This window comes from Lacerta agilis, chromosome 17 (genome assembly GCF_009819535.1).
Source record: "Lacerta agilis isolate rLacAgi1 chromosome 17, rLacAgi1.pri, whole genome shotgun sequence".
NCBI classification, from domain to species: Eukaryota; Metazoa; Chordata; class Lepidosauria; order Squamata; family Lacertidae; genus Lacerta; species Lacerta agilis.
This window is the reverse complement of record NC_046328.1, coordinates 13,759,354-13,781,305: the sequence shown is the minus strand read 5'-3', so window position 1 is coordinate 13,781,305 and position 21,952 is coordinate 13,759,354. Positions and strand designations below refer to the sequence as shown.

Here is a 21,952-nt window from a genome sequence, read left to right as displayed (position 1 = left end):
CGACATGCGCATGAGATCTGTGCATGCGCAGAGCATTTTTCGCGTTTTCCCTGGGTTTTTTTGGTCTGCGCATGCGCAGAACGAATTGTTCGGGTTCTGTCCTTTTCGGGTTACGTACTGTAAACTGGAACGGATTAAGTACGTAACCCGGGGTACCACTGTATAGAAGGGTCTGGTGGCTTCTGTTTCAGTGTATCTGAAGAAGTGTACATGCATGTGAAAGCTCATACCAAGAACAAACTTAGTTGGTCTCTAAGGTGCTACTGGAAGGATTTTTTTTTAAAAAATATTTTGTTTTGACTATGGTAGACCAACACGGCTACGTACATGTAACTGGAACAAATATCTAGCCTTTGTTCTTAACTGTTGTCTTCAAACCCCCTGGAAACCAAGATCAGTTATTTCTGTTGCACCTTTCATTTCCTCCCAAGAGAGGCCATGCAGATCTGAGAGAACATGTAAGTTATTCATGCTGAAGATAGCTAAAAACAAAACAAAACAAACCTAAACCCATAGCGATTTGCAGTTAACCAACTGCACAATTCATACATCTTGCCACCAGATGGAGATATTGTATGTGCCTGAGCTCTCTTCTCTCTCTCTCTCTCTCTCTAAGAGAGAATTGCAACCACAATATTGTACCTCTTCATGGGGGTGGGGGGGGATGCAATGAAGATCTAGGAAAGAGTTGGTGTTTTGAGTCGCTTTGAGAGTTTAGCTGCTTTCTTTTTAGCAAAGCTGCTGCCCTCCTCCTACACCCTGAGAGTTATTAAGAGGCTGACATATTTGCATACAATGGCTGTTCTCTTGACTTCTGAAGGCTTAAAAGGTTCTGGGAGGATGCCAAGGAGAGGTCTCTTTTAGGAAGATCCTCTGCATCTCCCCATGATGGTGTGGTGCCTTCTCCTTGCCACAGTCTTGGTCTCCGTTGGTAAGGGAAACTAGTTTGAGACAGACCCAGGTGTTTCTCATCCTCTCATTCCCAGATGTGCAGATTTTGCTACGCTGTGGGATGTAGTTCAATAAGCTTGTCCTTGCCTTGTTCCTTTTCAGGTCTCAGCACCCAGCAGCTACAGTCTCTGAAACCCTCAGAGGCGGTTCCTCTAGGTGGGACCATCAGCATGTCTTGCACGTTTGATAGCGGAAGCATCACTGATAACAACTACCCTCTCTGGATCCAGCACAAATTGGGTAAAGCGCCCTGGCTGTTGCTTTACCACACCAGCAAAAGAGCATCCGGTGTCCCAGCCCGTTTCTCTGGGTCTAGATCAGGGAATACGATGTCGTTGGCCATCACTGGGGCCTTGCAGGAAGATGAAACTGATTATTTCTGTGCCGTGTGGACAGGGACTCAGCAGCACAGACATTCATTCAAATGGGGGAAGCGAGAATAAACTACTTTTGCTGTTTTTCTTCCTGGCCTTTCTTCCTTTTCATTTGTAGATGCTAAACCGTTGGTATAATAGTGTCCATGTGGACCACTCAATGAGCTTACTTGAACAGCTAAAAGAGGCTCCTGGGTGGCCGAAGGGACATTGCTGGAACAACACTTGGGTTGGGGCAACTGGCTAAAATGTGTTAAAATGTTTTGAACGGTTTAAATTTTGGTTCCCCTGTTTTGTTTCTTTGAGTTGGGGTTGGTTAAATGTTTAGTTGGGGTTGGAGGCTATTTTAATGTGGATATAACTGTAAACTGTTATTATTATCTGAAGAAGTGTGCATGCACACGAAAGCTCATACTAATAACAAACTTAGTTGGTCTCTAAGGTGCTACTGGAAGGATTTTTTTATTTTGTTTCGACTACGGCAGACCAACACGGCTACCTACCTGTAACTGTTGTCTGTTGTTGTTGTTGTTGTCTGTTGTCTGTTGCTGTAATAAAAATTAGGTTTGGCCCCAGAAGGGAGTCCACGAATCCGAGTGGGAGCCTCAGCAGGGCTCCCCTCCTGTCAAGAGCACCTAAGAACAAATAGAGACGATACAGAATCTCCCAAAGCAAGGTGATAGCCCTTTATTAGAAAACTGCTGCAGCAGGGTGTTTTGCAAGCAAAAAGACTTCAAACAATGGTGCGCAAGCTCCTATATAGACTTTTGAAATTGCCCCCCTCCAGCTCAAGACCATACATCACATATTGGGAGGGTCTGTTAGCAGTGATCTGAGCATCCTGGATCCTGCCCCCTGCCTCCTCTTGCCCTCCACCAAAAACCCATCAAGTGAAGCAAAAGATATTTACATTTCCCTATCTCCCAGCCAAGTTAATCACACCCTTTTGTCTGGCACTCAGGTATCAGGACGCCAGAGATTATCACTCAGGCAGAGGGCTGCTGAGTAGCTGGAGGGGCAACCCCCCCCTTTGTTCCTGAGACAAAGAAATACTTGGTCAGTTGGTAGTCAAAATGGAGTGAGGCCTGTCTTCCTGTACTGTTTTTCAGACATGTGGCCTTATTTGTTTTGGTACATTAATAACAATTATTATATATAAATAAAATACCTTAAAATTCTTACAACATTGTTGTTGTTGTTGTTGTTGTTGTTATTCTACTACTATTGATTTATTGGTTTATTTATAGTCTGTATAAGATATTCTATTTTTGAATACTTGATGTTTTATTATGTTTTTATATATGCTGTAAGCTACCCAGAGTGGCTGGGGAAACCCAGCCAGATGGGCGGGATATAAATAATAAAATTATTATTATTTATTATTCTTATGGCCAAGTTGCCATCAAAAGCTGAGGAATTTGAATGAAATAAAGTCAAGGAATAGCAACATATAACCAGCATTTATTGATAATCAACAGAGGGGGAGTGACCTGGGGTCAAAGACCCATTACCATTTCTGGAGCAGGGTCTCTGTTTTTATCGGTCTTACTCTATCAACATGAAAGGGGAGATTTTTTTAGCAAAAACCCCAACAACTTTGGCCTCCCCCCCCAAATGCTCAACAACTTTTGTGTTGTTGTCCGGATTTTCACTTTTTGAAATATGGCAACTCTATTCTGTATGCTCCAAAGCTAAGCATTTGGGAACACTGAAAATACACTGTTCTCCAGTTCCAAGAGAATGATGTGCAGGTTCTGTTATATACAATGCTAACTTCAAGTCAAACACAACTTAAGTCACTCTGAAAGAAGATACTGGATCACTCCAAATCACACCTACAAAAAACAGTAGATCTAGCTGAAAAGCAACATGTGGAGACCTGCACTGATCATTGCAATGCATCATTAATTGTAATTATTATGTGGCGTTGTGACCAATCATGAAGTGGCTTTGCACTTTTGAATTTGCCACGACGGTACTGATCATCAAATGTAAAATGTAAAAATATAAGGAAAGCTTTTGAAGTGTGGATCCATCTTAATAAGTGCAGAAGTTCCTCCCTGGCAAGGGAGGAACACTCTGTACATGCTCATGCTCTTGATTTGTGAGGCCCTTAGGGTTGTAATCAACATAGAGCAAAGTCATTGGTTCTGCCACTGTATGCATTTCTCCTTTTGTAACAAAATATTATTCCACCCCCCCAATCTATTTTGGGGACCCCCCCAACCCTTCCGAGCAAATCTGGGCAGATGCAGCACACACATTGGGGGGAGAAGAGGGAGGGGGGAAGTCTCCATGCTCTATCACTCATCTTTATGCTAGCACAATTATTTTGCTGAATATTACCCATTGTTCCTAATTAGAATGTGCACACTATACCTTGTTATCTTCCCATCCCTAAACCCCCTTTTTGACACCCCCCCCCCCCGTTTTTGACTCCCAGGTCCTTCCCCACCCTTTGCCCAGCCCCATCAACACCAGGGGGTCAATAATGACCACTTTGGTGGGTTTCTGGCTACGTCAGAAGTCAATGGTGGTTGCTCATCGCCCTCCGTGGGCAGCGAGGAGATTCAGGCAGGGGAAAGCCAGGATTTATGAGGCAAAAATCCTGGCAACGTTCTCCAGTGGGGTCTGGGAAGCTCACTGATGCGGCTATGCGAGGAAATGGGGATGATAATCATATGTTTGGAACAGGAGCAGGAAACCTGATTTTAAGAAACTGCATTAAATTAAATTAATTTGGTTTGATTTGTAATAATTTGGAAAATTAATAAAAATAATTTGACGACGACTACTACTACTACTACTAACAACAACAACAACAACAACAACCATTCCTGGGAACCTTGGAGAACACTGTGATAACTGAGAAGACAGATGGGGCTGGAATTAGATCTGAAATGAACAGCAATCCATATTAGAAAGTTACCCAACAAATTGGATTTGAAACCTCCCCCTGCAATGATATGTGAACTTCACAATTCAAATTCATTTTTTGAATGTGAAATTCAACTTGAAGATTCATGTGCTTTAGAACCGTGTGGCAGGAGCTGTCCTGTCATTACTGTTCTTACTACAAAATAAAAAAGTCTCCTAAAAGCTTGGTTGTTTACTCAGGCCTATTGGAGATGTTTGAGAGCGCTACCTTGTTCAGTGGCTGTTTTAAATGTTGCATTTGAAATGTATTAATTGTATTCTGAACTTTGTGCATATCTTATTGTACTTTGATTCTTTTTCTGTAAATCAGCTGCAGATTTTTGTTAAGCGTTATATACATTTTCTGAATAAAAAACAAACAAACAAACAAACAAAAAATTACTGTTCTTACTACAGTGGTATACCTCGGTTTCCAAATGTCTCCGTTGACAAACATTTTGGTTTTCGAATGTTGAAACCCGGAAGTAAATGCTTTGGTTTTCGAATGCGCTTCGGAAACTGAACATGCCACGCGGCTTCCGGTTTTCGAACGTTTCAGAACTTGAACGGTCTTCCAGAAAGGATTACATTCGAAAACCGAAAACTGTATTTGCATTCATTCATTGCATGACAACCGGCCACCTTGTTCTGCCTCAGCTGTAGCAAAACATGTCTCTCCTGTATCCTGTAGCCACAGCAGACACTGCAACCTTGCAACAGTTTGACTTCACTCCCAAAGGTGCACACCTCCATTGTTTCGCTGGACAGAGGGGTGCCAACCAGTCATTGCTCACTACAATATTCCCCCCCCCTCAAAACAACATATACAGTTATAAAAAGCATACATTATTCAGAATTAAAAAGGTGTCATTAAATGCATTCCAGGGCCTCTGAATCTGGAACAGATGAGTAAAATTTGTCTGCAACTGGTTGTTTGCTTTTCTTCAACCAGATCTCCACTCACCCTCTTTATTGCAGCATATGTTTGCAGCTGTTGACATGCTATAAATTACAACTTGGAGAGGCACTCCCACCATGGCGTCCTGCCAGAAATTGCATTCCAGTGTTTTCACTTCAGGCTGTTTTTGAAGGAAACATGGCTGCTGGAGGCAATCTCGGCCAGGAAGAAATGACTTGCCCCATTTGCCTCCAACGTTTCTTGGACCCAGTGATTACTGACTGTGGGCACAGTTTCTGCCATGCTTGCCTCATCCAGAGTTGGAGTGACTCTGATGCAGCAGGTTGTTGCCCTCGGTGTGGAAAACCCTTTAAAGAAGGCAGCTACAAGCGGATCCATGAGCTAGCAAGGCATGCAGGGGAATCCACGAAATCTAAAGAAGGGGAAGGTGCGAAAAGCAAGACTGGAAGGTGTGATGAGCCGAAGGAACTCCTGGAGGAACTCTCCTGTGAGGGTGGTGATCAAATGGTTCGAGGGAATGAGGTAGGAAACTAGGGAGGGGAGGGAGGGAAATGAATCTGGTTTGTTTACTTTAAAAAAAGTTCAATTGATTCACATGTATCTATTCCATAAAATTTATGCATACAAACCAGAAAGCAGTTTACAAAAATAATAAAACAATAAAGTTATCAATAAAAGCAGTTAAACAGCATTTAAAACATTTAAAAATTAATTAAAATCTGCAATAAGCTGAAAACAGAATAAAGCATATGCCACCCTCTGTTTGCTCATAATTTACCCTGGTTTTTTAGGAACAAAGAGTGACGCTGTACAATGTTGTAAATGTCTACTTAGAGGTAAATCCTATTACATATTTTGTAATTGGACTTATTCCTAGGTAAGTGGTGGCAGACTTACAGTCCAAAAGAAAACTATTTGAAATATTACATCTTTTAAAAAAACGTGCATAAGCTGAAATAAAAATACACATTTTTCTGTGAAAAATACAGCAGAAGAACACTGCCTTAGATATAAATCTACAGGCTTTAAGAACCCTTGGTATGTTGACTGTTGGCCAAAACTGCTCCCTTTCTCTTATGGGATATTCCAGAGCCTGTATAGAGTCCTTAAGTGGGTGGGTTCCCTATCAGTAGGAGAAAAATAACAGAGGCCAACCAGAGTATATTGAGAAGCAAAGCAGCTAGTAAGCCTGATCTTTATTAAAGGAGAATAAACTGTTGCAACAGGGTCCCCACTCACCACACACAGGAGGGAGGAGAACCTCAAACAATGATGTGTAAGCCCTTATATAGACTTTTGAAATTGCCCACCCTGTAGCCCAAGGCAAAGGTAAAGGTACCCCTGACCGTTAGGTCCAGTTGCGGACGACTCTGGGGTTGCGGCACTCATCTTGCTCTATAGGCTGAGGGAGCCGGCGTCTGCAGACGGCTTGCGGGTCATGTGGCCAGCATGACTAAGCCGCTTCTGGCGAAACCAGAGCAGCACACGGAAATGCTGTTTACCTTCCCACCGAAGCGGTACCTATTTATCTACTTGCACTTTGATGTGCTTTCGAACTGCTAGGTGGGCAGGAGCTGGGACCGAACAACAGGAGCTCACCCCCGTCGCGAGGATTCGAACCGCCGACCTTCTGATCGGCAAGCCCTAGGCTCAGTGGTTTAGACCACAGCGCCACCTGCGTCCCACACAGCGCCACCCACATCCCAAGACCACCACCCCTAAAACTTCATACATACATACATCACAGAAGGAGGCGGTCTCCGACCGAAATTTGAGAGTGCTGCTTCTCTCCTGTCGGCCAGGATACCTGATAATGCCTTACTTCATTGCATTTTCTGGGTAGCCTGGCCATTCCTTTGAGATGGTAAACACTTTAGTTCCTGAATCTCTTACAGATATTGATAGTTTGCTCAGCTTAACAGATACTTGTCAGACTGTATTTGTAGGTGTAAGCCCCTTACAGACCAAAGACAATTGGAAAGCTTTTCCCCGTTTCCTTCCTCCTTGTAGAGAAATATTTGAGGTCAAATTGGGAGAGTCAAAATGACTTCAGGATTGTTCTCCTGTACTATTTCAGACATGTGGCTTATATACTTATGTATGTGTTTGCCTTCTACATTTATGAACTGAAAGATACTCGGAGTCCAGTGTGATTTTCATGCTCTTTATTCAGCTCATAGTAGTGAGGAATGTAGTTCCCCCAAAACGTTTGCTTTATATACACTATTTACACAATGGGCCCCATGTGATTGGCTAATTCCGGGATACTCCTGTATGCCAATCAGAGTGCGGATTCACTTCCACCTGGAGCTGGATTGGGTGGCTCCTGCAGACCAATAGGACTCCTGCAATCTCAATCCTATTGTTCTGGGACCAGTCAGACTGCTGCAATCTCAATCCTATTGTTCTGAGACCAGTCAGACTGCTGCAATCTCAATCCTATTGTTCTAGGACCAATCAGACTGCTGCAGTTTGGATCCTATTCAACTCAGTACATAACACGAACATTTATTTTACCGGCATATTTGAGACCTTAGAATTCTTATAACATTGACAATCACCAGGGGTGGGATTTTTTAACATTTACTGGTGCAAACAATTTCAGCTTCTGATCCAGGCATGAGATGGGGACATATCCAGGTGCATCTAGCAAATTCAAAAGAAACCTGGGCTGCTTCTAGATGCCTGTTGAGCATTCACCCTCATTTGACTGCAGCTTCTACAATGTCTGCTGTTTATTGAGCATGCGTTTTGATTAGCTGGAGGGCATATCGAGGCTGCAAAACTCAAAGCGCAGAAAGCTTGTGGGGCATTAATGGAATTCTGTTTTACGGTGGGTGGCCAGTTACTTGAACCTGTGTTGAAAATCTTTGCCAGTAAAGTGGTTTTCCAGGTGCTTCATGGAGTAGCGATATGGGGCATGAACCCAAATACTAAGAAAGTCTTAGAAATAGTGCAGAACAAATTCCTCAGGAAAGTGCTCTCGCTCCCCAACGGGACCCCAGCTGCTCTTCTTCCCATGGAAGTGGACATGGCAACAATAAGGGCTAGAATTGACTATCTGTGTCTGAAATAGACACAATCCTCAAAAACTTAAAACCACACAAAGCCCCAGATGGCTTCACGGCAGAATTCTATAAGAAATTCAAAGAACCCCTGATGCCCTACATGACACGCCTGTTTAATGACACCATGAAAGGAAAGCCCATTCCCAAAACCTGGACCCTCTCCAAAATAGTCTCCATCCCAAAACCATTGAAGGACAGCCTCAAAGTAGAATCATACTGCCCGATCTCATTAATAAACCAAGACTACAAAATATTCACATCAATCTTGGCCAACCGTCTGAAAAAATTCTTATCCAAGTTAATAGCCCCAGACGAGACTGGCTTTGTCCCTGGTCACAATATTACAGACCCCATCAGGAAACTACTGAACCTAATCGAACACAGCAAGGCAACTAAATTCCCATTGACAATTAAACTATGTGAAAAGACTTCAATCTCTCTCAGAGGAGAGATTCCCTGCTATGGCCCACACAGAATGGGAACAGACCAGATGTTGGAAGGATGGCATCCAACGCTTCTTGACCCAATATCAATTAAAAGATCTTCAGGTGATCATGGAAATGGATAAGAGGCACTTAAGAGATTGTCTCTTCAGGGCTGATGCAGAAAGGGATTTAACCATGATTGCCTCTACCAAATGTTCATCATGGTTCCCACTTATCAAAACGGAGCACATCCGAGCTAGTTATCTAACAAAGCTCCCACTTGCCGTACTAAGAATTCCTTTTACAAAATTACAATGCCAATCGATGCCCTCGGCGGTGGTGGATGGTTTTATACATTTCAATAATTTTTGCTATCATTTTAACATTTTGACATTTCAAAACATGGCTTCCTTCTCCCACTTTCTGTGGTTCCTTAAACTTATTTTTAATATCTTCTGCAAATTCAAGTTAACTTAATTCGCACATTTATTTTTCTACATTAAATATATACTCTTATAAAACTACAGGTTATTACAATAATCCTGCCAATGTTCTCATATGTTTACAGTTTGTTTGTAAATATTCCATAAACAATTTCCATTCTTTTATAAAAATTTTGTTATCATGATTTCTCATTTTTCTGGTAAGCTTTGCCATTTCTGCATATTCCATAAGTTTTTGTATCCATTCTTCCTTTGCTGGGACTTCTGCTTCTTTCCATTTTGGGGCGAGTAACATTCTTGCTGCTGTGGTTACATACATGAATAAATTTCTGTACAGTTTGGGTAGTTCTGTCCCTATAATTCCCAAAAGGAAAGCTTCTGTTTTTTTTAAACAAACAAACGTTATTTTAAACATCTTTTTCAATTCATTATCAGTTCCCAGTAAGCTTTATCCTTACTACAAGACCACCACATATGATAAAAAGAACCTTCTTTCTTTTTACATTCCCAACACTTATTTGATTTGGATTTATACATTTTTGCCAATTTACTTGGTGTTAGGTACCATCGATATATCATTTTCATATCATTTTCTCTTAGACCGTAACATGCTGTAAATTTTATATCCATATTACACAATCGTTCCCATGCTTCCATATCTATATTATGACGAACATCTATTGCCCACTATCTATTCAACATTCATGGTGATTTGTCTCGCAAAAACTCATCTGTTTGCAAATACACAGCTGCTTGTTTGCGGCCACATGAACTGCAGTATGACAACAGCTTTACAATTTTATTTATTAAAAAAGGAAGCAAACACAGGGCAATAACTCAGTGACATGACATCTGCCTTGCACTCAGAAACCTTGAGAAATGAGACTCTCCCCTACTGATGGGCTTGGGAAATAGTTGTCACCAAAACAACTAGGGTTGCGAGGTCAGGAGCATCTCAGACCCTGAAATTTCAAGGCCCAGACCTGAGACCAAGGGAGCCCCCTGTTGATGTCATGGGGGCAGGCCCTGGAGATGGAGGCTAATTGGGAGAAGCGATTGGAGGAGGACAGCCTGCTCACCGAGTGTCTGTGCTATGATTTGCAACTGGCTCCTACTGGGTTGAAGCTTGCAAGCTAGATGCACAAAATTCTTAATTACTATTAATAATGCATAGTAGAGGAAATTGCATACGAAAGTATGTATATTGGGGAAAATGTGCTGTAAAATGCTGGTGAATTTTCATGAGCTTCTCCTTTTTATTTATTTATTAAATTGGCAAACTGGTGCAGAAATGTGACAAATTGAACATAAGATTAGGGGGTGGGGGGAAATGAAAAACACCACAATGCACAGATTCATTCATCCCTGCTTCCAGATCACACATCTTGGCGCACAAAGCCTCATGGGTGGTATTGTATCTTTCTGGCCAATTACTCTGGTTGTGTAGAAGAATTCAGCTGTTACATTTCCATGTGGGCTGGAGAAAATGGAGGGGGGAGGAAATGAAGGAGTGGATGTTGTACTTCTGTAGCCTTTTTGCAGACCTTTCCGTTAACCTTGGGTTGCACCCGGGAGGTGAGGGAGGAAGGAGCCAAAAAAGACACCGAGGATTTGAAATAGAGAAAGAGTTTATTATTCCTGCCATCTAGAATTTGAGGAAGGCACCTGCGCGATAACTCGCAGCAGATTGCCACTGGCGAAAAGATACATACAGCTTTTATCCCCTTTCAGAGTCCCTCTTGCCCCCTCCCCAGGAATCCAGCCTACAATGTTTTACAACCTTGTTATTGGGTGAAAATTCCTATCTTGCACTCTTATCTCAAAGTAAGGGTTAGCCAGCCCTTGGCTGCTCCTGGTACCTCTTGCCTTTCCCTCTAATTGGCAAGATCATCCATCAAAGGATTATCCAGTCTCCTTCACATCTCTGGCCAAATTCCTGTACCATTGGATATGGGACACTCCAACCTGCTCTTCTTTTCATTGATTAATGATATGCCAGCGAAGAGAGGTATGCACTAAGAACAAGTTTCACAAAGAGAGCTTACAGAAAAAGCTAAATATTACACCAATAACATAAAAATATAAAAAGGCAAAAGGGGCTAAAGTTTTACAAACTCAGGTAAAAGCTAAATATTATACCAGAAACTTGGTATACTAAACATATAAAAAGTTATAGAAAAAGAATCAGTTATAAAGATTTAAAAGGGAGAAGAAGGAAGGTAAAAAGGGGGACTTACATAGAGGAAGGTAAGAGGGGACTTATAAAAAGGACTTACATAGAAGAAAGAAGATCAAACTATCCAGGGGAGGGTTCCAGAACTCTAGTTATTCAGAGAAGGCTTTCAGTCTAAATATCAGTTAAAAAGACTGACTTTCAGCTCAGAAAACTGAGAACTCCAGAGAAGGTTGAAAAACTCCAGTTCAGAAAAAGGCATGAGTCTGTATAAATGTTAGTTAAAAGACTGTCTTTCAGAGAAAGTTGGAAGTTCCCAGTTATTCAGTCCAGTGCTTCCCGTACCACTCAGAGCTAGGTAAGAGATAAAGGAGAAGGAGGAGGAGGAGGCCCCCCTTAGCTGCTCGCTTCTTGATTAACAGTGTGTCAGTAAAAAATGCATGAGGTACAGTATAGAAAGCTTAAGAAAGCTTGGTTACAAAAAGACTTATCTATATATATATAAAATGCAAGTGCCTCTGCGTCCAGTCCCTGTGTCTCTGGGTTTGCGCTACTGAGCATGTGCCCCACGGACACAGGGATTGGAACAGAGAGACAATCGGGCCGGGAGCAGCGTCGGCAGTTGAAGTGGCGGTTGAAATGGAACGCCGGCGCCCCAGAGGACAAGGGGAGGCCGAGAAGGGAGGCCACGCTGCCGCTCTCGCCGCTGAAACCAGAGCCCCGAGGCCTAGCGGCCCGGGAGCAGCCCAGAGCAGCCCGCCCCGTGGAGCGCCGATGCTCCGGAGGACGAGGAGGGACGCCGCGCTCCCACAGCTGCTGCAGCCGCCGTCTGACTCGGGGCCCCGAGGACTAGCGGCCCGGGAGCAGCGCGGCCGGCCAGAGGGTGGTTGAGGAGCTTGGGGGTGGGGAGCGGCGCAAGAGCAAAAACAAACAAACTGGGCGGTCTTCCCTTATCCCGCGAGCGGTACCTGCTCTCCCGGCTCCCGCAGCGCTGGCACAGCCCCCGTACCTATTCGGAGAAAGGGAGAATGACGAGGCCTCCACCACCGCCCCAGCCTCTTCGTCTCCCTCAAAGCCGGCGGAGCGAAAGCGGAAGCGAAATTCTCCCCTCGCTACCCGTCTCGGTGTCGCGGGGAGGGCAGTTGAGGAGCTTGGGCGCGGGGAGCGGCGCAAGAGCAAAAAACAAACCAACCGGGCTGTCTTCCCTTATCCCGCGAGCGGTACCTGCTCTCCCGGCTCCCGCAGCGCTGACACAGCCCCCGTACCTATTCAGAGAAAGGGAGAATGACAAGGCCTCCACCGCTCTAGCGCCCATTATTTTAATGGGCTTAAACCACTAGTAAACTTATAAGCTAGGGAATAAAACTCTCCCTTTTCACTTCTAAATCAAGAACTTTACTAAGAAACTGATGTTTTTTATGTTTATAAGGGAGGCATGACACCGGAAGGAATGCCCGCCACTGCTGAATCCACAATGCTTGTAGTTATGGAAGAAGACATTAACTGCCCTATTTGCAAAGAATATTTCACAGACCTTGTGATTCTGGATTGTGGCCACAACTTTTGTAAGGCCTGCATCAACCAATACTACGAGACATGGGAGAAAATAGATCAACTGAAATGTCCTGTCTGCCAAACCAAGATCCAGAAAGGGAATTACCGGCCCAACTGGCAGCTGACCAACATTGTAGAAAACTGCAAACGCTACAGAGGAACACTGTGTGAAAGACACAAGGAAAAACTTATACTTTTCTGCAAAGAAGACAGAGAATTGCTATGTTCCAAGTGTGAACATTCGCCACAGCACAGCCAGCACTCACTGGTTCTCCTGGAGTATATTGAACAGGTAGGAACTAGTCTAGATAAGCCCCAACCAACGTTGTGTCCTCCAGATGTTTTGCAATGCAGTGCATTTATTGGTGAAAATAAAATGCAAAATTATGTTGTATTAGGGGGAAATGAGTTACAAAAAAAAAAAAATTCCTGTATGGAGAGCAGTTCTGTCCATCCCACCCACCAGTTTAGATATTTGTACTTTAAATTTTTTTGCACTCCAGGTTCCATGGAAATCTTTGCCACTCTAATGGTGATAGGAAGGGGGTTGAATCCTGTGTTGTAGCTGTTACCCCCTGCCCAACCCCCATGGCTCAAGTTTAACAAGTGGGTAGGATAACCCACTTGTCAGTCATCTGACATCATTAGGAGCTGCTGGACCCATATCTGAACCTCTGCTGACTCCTATCAAGTCTCTTCTCTCCAGATGTCTCCTTGAGAGAAGGATTTTACTCCTGAGGAGTCCTTACCAGTAACTGGCCACTTATCTGAATGGGTTGGCTTTGTATCTGGCACTGCCTTTCTCTTGGGCTTGGGACCCATTTGGCCTCAATGTCAGAGGATTAACCTTGGTTGTGAATGGCCCCTACTTAGTCTTGTCTGAGGACCCCAACTCCCTGCCCCCAGATGGACCCCCAGATGGACCCTGATTCAGAACTTGGTGTAGGGCTCCCCCAGCTGGGACATGACAAGATGAGATCCTCCCCCCCCACTTTTAGTCTGAAGTGGCACAGTCAAACCTCGGTTGTTGAACGTAATCCATTCTGGAAGACTGTTCGACTTCTGAAATGTTCGATAACCGAGGTTCAAAGGGCTGTAGGCAAAGTCAGTGGAGAAAAAAAATATAAAAATTCCCCGGAAGTCATTCAGCTTCTGAAAATCATTTGAAAACTGGACCAGTTACTTCTGGGTTTTCAGCATTCAGGAGCCGAAACATATGATAACGGAGGTGTTTGGGAACCAAGGTTTGACCGTACAAACCAGGTTTTTTAATTTTTAAAAAAATAAGAAATAAAATAAAAATGTACACCCCACCCCTGAGACCATTCCATTGTAACTATCCAACCTCCCAAAATTTCAACACCTCTTGCGATGGTTTGACCCCTTCCTGTTTTAACAGTACATATTCTACAAATACCTTCCATAGCTCCTCAAAAATAATCTCTCCTGCATATTCCCCATTTTACCTGACAAGGTGAGATTCAAGACAAAGACATATACCACAAAAGGGATGAGGAACCTGCTCTGGCCCTTCTGTCACCAGACACTGATGTGGTCTCCTCTTATACATAAAGACCTAACTGCCCTGCAGTTTACCAATAGGTACACGGGTGGTGCTGTGATCCAAACCACTTGGGTTTGCTGATCAGAAGGTTGGCGGTTCAAATCCCCGTGACGGAGTGAGCTCCCGTTGCTCTGTCCCAGCTCCTGCCAACCTAGCAGCTTGAAAGCACCCCAGTGCAAGTAGATAAATAGGTACCGCTGTGGCGGGAAGGGAAATGGTGTTTCCGTGTGCTCTGGTTTCCGTCACAGTGTTCCGTTGCGCCAGAAGCGGTTTAGTCATGCTGGCCACATGATCTGGAAAGCTGTCTGTGGACAAACGCCGGCTCCCTTGGCCCAAAAGCGAGATGAGCGCCGCAACTCCGTAGTTGCCTTTGACTGGACTTAACTGTCCAGGGGGTCATTCACCTTTACCTTTTTACCTGCAGTTTACCACTGCCTGTTTACAGATTCCCTCCCACTAGAAAGCTCTGACAGGGTGGCAAGGGAGACTTTGGGATTTGTCTCTTTTCAAGCATTTAATGCAACACAGAAGGGTTGTTAGAGGCCAAGCTAAACAGAACTGACAAAGTACGGTTCCTATATATCAGCCATGTAAATAAAAGTGATGTTAATGACAGACCTCCAACTGCTCGTGTTTACTTACAGAGAATCTGTCACAGATTGGTGAACCTTTGAGGATACATTCAGTGATTCAGTTATTTGGCAGTGTCCCTGCTCAATTTTCCTTATAATATGCGACTGAAGTATTCACATAACACTGCACAGGTTTTGTTGGAGGTGATCAATGTCATTTTATTATAAAACCAATAAAATATTCCACAAAAAGGGACACATCCTAGGACAGGAGAATGGTAGTGGAGGATATGTCTTGGGGCCAAATAGAGCTTCCCAGAGGGCTGCATTTGGCCCCTGGGCCTGCATGTCCCCACACTTGCCCCAGGACCTAGGGAATAAAGAAGAGAAGATCCCTCAAGACTGGTGAATCATTCACTGCTTAGCTCATAATGTGGAGTTTAGGAGAATCCCCATGTTCCCTGGGCTAGCAGAAGTGTCACACATCCAGGATTTTCATCTGAGCCAGAGAATAATTTTGGGGTTCTATGTGTTCTTTCCTGAGCCTGAGAAGAAATTCACTGGTATCCCTATACAAGGAAGGGACAAAAAAACAACAACAACCCCTCATGAGGACAAACTTGTTGTATGTTCTGTCCTTGTAGCTGAGACCTCATTTATCTTGTTCTCTCTTTCAGGAGATCAGAAGGACCTTGAACAGGTGTGTAACTCTTTCTTGTCACACACACACACACACACACACACACACACACACACACACACACACACCTACAGAACAGATTCTGTTTCATTGAAAACAACATGTTCTTACAAGTATGGCAACAAATTCTGCTATGTACAATCAACATTGAAAGCAAGGGTGGGAAATCTTTCTCTAACACCCTTTTAACCTTGACAACATTGATTTACCCTACAACCTGCGACTGTGAGTAACGGGTCTGTGCCTGCTGACAGCACCAGTCCCCCTCCTCACTTTTCTGCTTTTCCCATCACTTTATCCCACAAATTGGGCCAAAGGAATTGCTGCAGGACTCTTACTATATTCTTTAGTAGAAAGTGCACCCTGATGTGCTATAAATTTTGGAAAGTGGTTTTTCTGCCTGCTCTCTGTGCATTTGGACACCTCTTAAGATCTTGTAGTCAATTCTGCATGGTCTGAAGATCAAGAAACAGGTTATTGTCTATGTCTGGATAGAACTGGAGTCCATTTTTAATCACGATGTTCGACTGAATCTTTCAACACTGCACTGATTTTGTGACTTCTTAGAATTAACAGTACCAGGAAATCTCCCTCAAATGCAACCCCTGCTTTCACACTCTGAAGTGTGAGGCATGGGGAATGATATTGAGTTGGGGAACCTTTGGATATCCAGATGTTCTTAGACTACAGCTGTCATCATCTCTGACCACTGGCAGGGCAACTGGGGCTAATAAGAGTTGGACAGAGTGACGGGTTGCTCATTCCTGGTCTAGAGGGTTCACTGGATTGAAATGTTCTTGGGAGAGAGACCTCCAGGCTCAAAATGTCAGACTGCATGTGAATGCATCTGTGGAAAATTGCAGTCAAGCATAACTAGCAAGCATAGGGCTAGTTAGTGCATGAAGGGGTTAAAACCACAAAGTTAGATTCCTACACTCAGCTAGGTCACGCCCCCTCTCCTCAGGAGAGGAAGGAAGTGAAGCCTTCCCTCCCTCCCTCTTCATGCAATGTAACTGACCAAGGAGGATGTGCCTAAGCTTGCTCTCCAAGCTTAGAACACATGCTTGAAGCTATCTTGCTGTATTTTCTACACAGAACAACACATGTATCAGACCTTTGAATATGTAAGTAAATAAATTTAAACTTACCAGTGTGTGGTGTGTTCAATGAGGTCTGTTGCTTCAGCGGACTAAACATGATTAACAGCCTATTCCTATGCTGTACAAGTTGTGACTTGATTTTAAATTCTGCTGGGGCTTTCTGTGTGCTAGCCCTGGGTTTTGAACCTAGGCACCTAGTCAGTTCTTTTGTTGTTCACCCACACACGTGAGTCCACAGGGATTCGTATATTAATTCCCCCACAGCACCTGCTATTCTTATGTTCTTACTACACATTTGTATGGGAGGGCAAGGTTCTGAAAGCTGTCCATCTTCCCTTCCAGGTCCAAACATGAGGAGGAAGTGGGGCATAAGTTGGTTAATCACCCCAACTTCGAAGAAAGTCTCAACATTTGCTCACAGAAGAACTCTGCTCTGATCAAGAATATAGAAAAATTGGAAGGTATTGGGGGCAAACAAGGGGGCGGGAAAATAAGTTGAACTCAGAGACTTGCTAGTGCTCAGGGGCATGGCAAGGGGTGTGTGTGTGGGGTGCAGTCCGCCCTGGGTGTCATGCTTAGGGTGTGTGTGACACGGCTACAATAGTATAATTCCTCCGGGGCCCACTTCCCTGTCCATCAGCTTGTCATTCCACCCCATACTGAGTCACAGCAAGTTTTTCATCTTGAGCCTGCAATTCAGAATTAAGAGTGGAATCTCTGTGCATTTGCAACAGCCACATTCTTATCAGAGATCATCTCCCGAGGCCCTCATTCATGTGCCCCATCCTCAAGAGGTCCAGAGGGTGGCAACACAAGAACGGGGCCTTCTCTGCAGTGGCTCCCCGTCTGTGGAATGCTTTCCCCAGGAAAGATTGCCTGGTCCCTTCATTATACTGTTGAACTTCTTAATCAACACAATGTGTGTGCGCAGCGAATGGAGCATAGAAATAAAAAGCTGTCCACAATATCTTTTCTTAGTTTTATTTTTGAAAACGTAACAGCCAAACTCTGCAAGCCATCACTCCTCCTCACCAGCAGCTTACAAGACATTTGAACACAATATAATGTAGTTTCAATTAACCAATTATCCTATCATTCACATCCCTTTCTGCACCTGGTGCAGAAAGTAACTCCCCTTTTAATTAGGCATAAAGTCGAGAGACCACAGGCGTGCAGCTAAGTAGGTCAAACTGCAAACACACACCTCTCAGAACCAACCTTTTTCCTGTGTAGCATTATTGACCACTCTAAGATAAAGAAAACCCAACATATACACCTTTAGGCACCAGGCAAAAACATTCCTTTTTAACCAGGCCTTTGGTTGATCTGTTTGACATCCTATACCCTTTTAAAATGTGGCTCTTTTCTGGGTGTGTGTTTGTGTTATTGGGTTCTTGTTTTTATTCTGATTTTATATGTTGTTATCTTTTCTGTGAACTGCCCTGAGACCTCTGGGTATAGGGCGATATATAAATTCAATAAATGATGATGATGATGATGATGATGATGATGATAATAATAATAATAATCAGGTGGAGTTGGCCAAGACCTCTGGCCTGAATCAGAATGCCATCATGCACTGAACTGTGGTGCATTACAATAGGCACTCTAGATTCCCTTCTGTTATTAAGGCTAGCCAATGGATCAATCAATTCTGGCAAAGGGGCTCCATCCAGTTGCTCCATTTGACATCCAGCTTCTAGCAAATGATGCCCAAACTGATCCCTAATACCAAATCCATCTAGTCCTGTTCTCACAGTGGTTAATTAGGAGCCTAGTTAGGGGAAGAACCATAGCTGAGAGCTAAAGCATCTGCCTTGAATGCAGAAGGTTCCAGGTTCAATTCTCAGCATCTATAGGTAGAGCTGGGGAAGAGACACCCCTATTTGGAACTCCAGAAAGCTGCTGAATAGACAAGACTGTATGGACCAAGGTATAAGGCAGCTTCCTCTGTTTCCATCCATTCACATCTCCTTCCAAGGGATGTGGCCTGGGGAGGAGGCATGGCCTAGAGAACCTTGAGGACCATTTCAAGAGGACCTTGGGTCTCAGTTCTGCACCTGTAAGATAGGTCTCTGATTAGATTGAGCTGGGCTTGTTTTTACATTCATCAAATCTCCACTTTCCTTTTGTCCTGCAGGAAGTATATTTCTGGATCCAAGCACAGCATATCCATACCTCATTGTGTCTGATGACCTGAAAAGTGTGAGATGGGGAGATGGGAAGCAGGACGTGCCCATGAGCCCTGAGAGGTTTTACTTTGATCCCTGTGTCCTGGGCTGCAAGAAATTTGGTTCAGGAAGACATTTGTGGGAGGTGGAGGTGGGCATGGAGGTTAAGGAGGAAGAGGCTGAATGGGCTGTGGGGGTTGTACGAGAATCTTTCCAGAGGAATGCGAAGAGTATCCTTCGTCATTATTGTGGCATCTGGGCTGTGGGAAAGGAGAGGAATTATCCATCCTGTTGCCTCTGGGCTTTTACTTCTCCCAATTGGACTATGTTGAGACTGGAACATCTGCCCAAGAAGATCAAGGTGTCCTTGGATTATGAAAAGAAAGATGTGGAATTTTTTGATGCTGATTTGGACAAACTGATCTTCAAATTCTGCCCTGCCTTTTTCGATGGGGAGATGATCATTCCCTGTTTGTGGGTAGGTCGTGGTGTCACCCTGAAATGCTGAATCTTGAGGAGAAAGCCACATCAGGGCTTCCACTTTCTCTGCGGCAATGGGGCAAATGGTTCTCACGAATGACTACTGGTTCCTGAACATGCAACGCTGAATCTTTTATTTGCGGGCCAAGAGTTGGGATGTGTCTTGCCAAAGACAAGGCGGTCCTTTTAAAATTCAGAAGCAATACAAAATACACAAGTGAGTGAGAAGATTAAAGGTTTTATTCCAAAACAGCAAGCGATGTATACATACCAAGCAAGCACTTCAGTCTGTCACTTGGAAGCCCTCAAGAAGCAGTGAAGCGACCACCCCCAGGTAGCCTCAGTTGACACAGCCCTGCAGCCGATCGGTCCATGCACAAGCTTCAGAGAAACTCTGCCCAAACAGTCAGATTTTATAGACCAACCTGTGCAGCTTTCAAGACTGGCTGCGTGCAGATTGTCCATCAGCCACCCCTCCCAATGCCTCACTTTCTCAAAACATTCAAGAGCGAGGGAGGGGGAAGGAACAGGGGCAGGAAGGGCTCCATGTCAGACCACTACCTGCTTGATTTATTTTGTCTTCCGGATGCATTTCCCATACAGGATGTTGGAGAAATCCATTGAAAAGGGACTATCAAATGGGGACTGCCTCTTTGACTTCTATCACAGCACAGTTTCTCTACCAAACACATTTTTTTTTTTTTTAAAAAGAACTCTAATGGATAGAAATCAGCTTCCTATGGCTATCCATGCCAGTCTCACAGTGCATCTCTTATATTTTTAATTTCATAAAATTTGTACACTGCTTGATTGTGGGGGGGGAAACCCCCTCAAAGTGTTTTACAAAAGAAAAGCTAAGTATATGGGTTTTTTCATTTTTTTGTGTACATGATTGACATTTCAATTTACTTTAAGAGATGTACTATATATATGTAACGTATTGTAAGACTATTAATAAAGCTTATTACATTTTTTAAAAAACTTTCCACCTCTGAGTGATTTATTGGTTTTGGGTCACCCCGGTCTTAGGGGGTATTCAACCATTTCACTAGTTTATTTTTTTTTTTTTAACAAAATTTTATTAGCATTTTCATAATATAACAAAAACCCAACCCCACACCTACAAATACAAAAACAAATACAAATACACATAAAGTCAGGATTCTTCTTATTTATATACCTTACAAACAAAAAAAAATTTTCTAGTTCCGAATCTTGACGCTTGACTTCCCCCGCCTTTTCACCTTCGGTTTTAATTCAATATACTATTTCCTTAACAACTTTTCTCTATAAAAAGATTTAACTTTACTTAAAACAAAAAAGAAAACATACTTTTCTCTATCTTAACATTATAACCTAAATCATTACCAAATATTCTTATAGCTAAACTTATTTCTTCTGTCCTTTATCATGCTGCTTTTAACTTAAAGTTCCATATCTCCTTACTTATTTAAAATATACTTATAATTAACAGACTTCACACTCCGATTTCAGATACCATGGCAGACCATTTAGATTATACATTTAATACTTCAACCCACACCCCTTCTGTCCATTGTCTTTTTCTGTCTTTCTCCAAAACCAAATCTCCAATTGCCTTCCTCTGAGTGTCCACAGTTCCAGGCATCATCCACAGCAAACCCAGCATCGAGCCTCAGGGCGTTCCTCATCTGCATTCTGGGCTCCTCCGTTTCCTTTTCTCCTTCTTCTTGTAAAAATCTTAATTCCATGTCCCATGCCCCCGAGCTGCCACCTCGGAGACTGGATCTTGTAAATTTTCCCATTTCAGATTCCTTTCCCCGGATTTGCCCAACCATTTCAGACCATTCTTCAAACGCCCCTCCCAGCTCTTTGCCAAGGCTTGATTCCATTGTGTAGAACTTTTGAAAAGCCTCCTCTGTGGAAAGTACATCCTTTTTATGAATAATTCCACTCAAGACTTGTAGTTTACGATTAAGCAATTCCATCTGCAAAACGGTGAGCCTTTCCTCATCCTGTAGATCAGGGTTCGATACCAGTGCAAGCGCAAAGGCCAGCATTTTAAGAGAGAGGGTGGGTATCAGATTTCCGTTCCTGTCTCTTCCTTCCTTTGTTTCAGTTTTTTCCCACGACACACCAAGTCGCCGCCATTTCTCCGAAGCCGGAGTATAAAGACCAAAACTTCAAACGGAGATATTTTTTCCCCAGTTAACCCCCGAAGGGAGATCTCAACAGACTCAGTTTTCAAATTCCAAGTACTTTCTATTGATTGTTGTAGCAGCAGTCACTTAAAGGGTTAATTTCTTTCACCTCTCGAAGGGAGGGAGGCGGGCTGCCTTTCTTCTTTCCCCCAGATCGTTCCAAGAATACAAAGAGTCAATCAATTACTCACAGCCTCTGGGTTCTTAACAGCTCCTTAATGACAGGTAGAACTTAGACGCTCATCACAGGCTTTGCCGCCGCATTTCCATCCCGGTTGGGGCTTCTCCCCTATAGCCCGGCTCCGTCGTCCCTTCACCCCCACTCCCCCTTTACAGGGGGAGCGGGGGAAGGGTTCGGAGCC

General features: G+C 43.6%; 1 protein-coding gene and 1 gene segment (V, D, J or C); both read left to right on the top strand.

The window, feature by feature from the left end:
• Positions 1-869: 869 nt before the first annotated feature.
• Positions 870-1,412, top strand: LOC117061750. The segment is given in 2 exon segments: positions 870-931; positions 1,054-1,412. Coding segments are annotated over 2 exon segments (387 nt in total).
• A 3,907-nt stretch (positions 1,413-5,319) lies between these two features.
• On the top strand, positions 5,320-20,105 carry LOC117039236 (probable E3 ubiquitin-protein ligase TRIML1). The gene is made up of 5 exons (XM_033136327.1): positions 5,320-5,682; positions 12,699-13,115; positions 15,637-15,659; positions 17,102-17,220; positions 18,900-20,105. Exons 1-5 carry the CDS (start codon positions 5,338-5,340, stop codon positions 19,436-19,438), a joined length of 1,443 nt encoding a protein of 480 aa, XP_032992218.1. The 5' UTR covers positions 5,320-5,337; the 3' UTR covers positions 19,439-20,105.
• Positions 20,106-21,952: the final 1,847 nt, after the last annotated feature.

What these genes read in the sequence shown, in the direction of transcription:
- LOC117039236 (XM_033136327.1), top strand. Translation starts at nt 5,338, where the DNA reads ATGGCTGCTGGAGGCAATCTCGGCCAGGAAGAAATGACTTGCCCCATT. An exon ending in TCCTGGAGTATATTGAACAG is followed by an intron (nt 13,116 to 15,636) that starts GTAGGAACTAGT and finishes TCTCTCTTTCAG; the next exon opens with GAGATCAGAAGGACCTTGAA. An exon ending in ATCAGAAGGACCTTGAACAG is followed by an intron (nt 15,660 to 17,101) that starts GTGTGTAACTCT and finishes CTTCCCTTCCAG; the next exon opens with GTCCAAACATGAGGAGGAAG.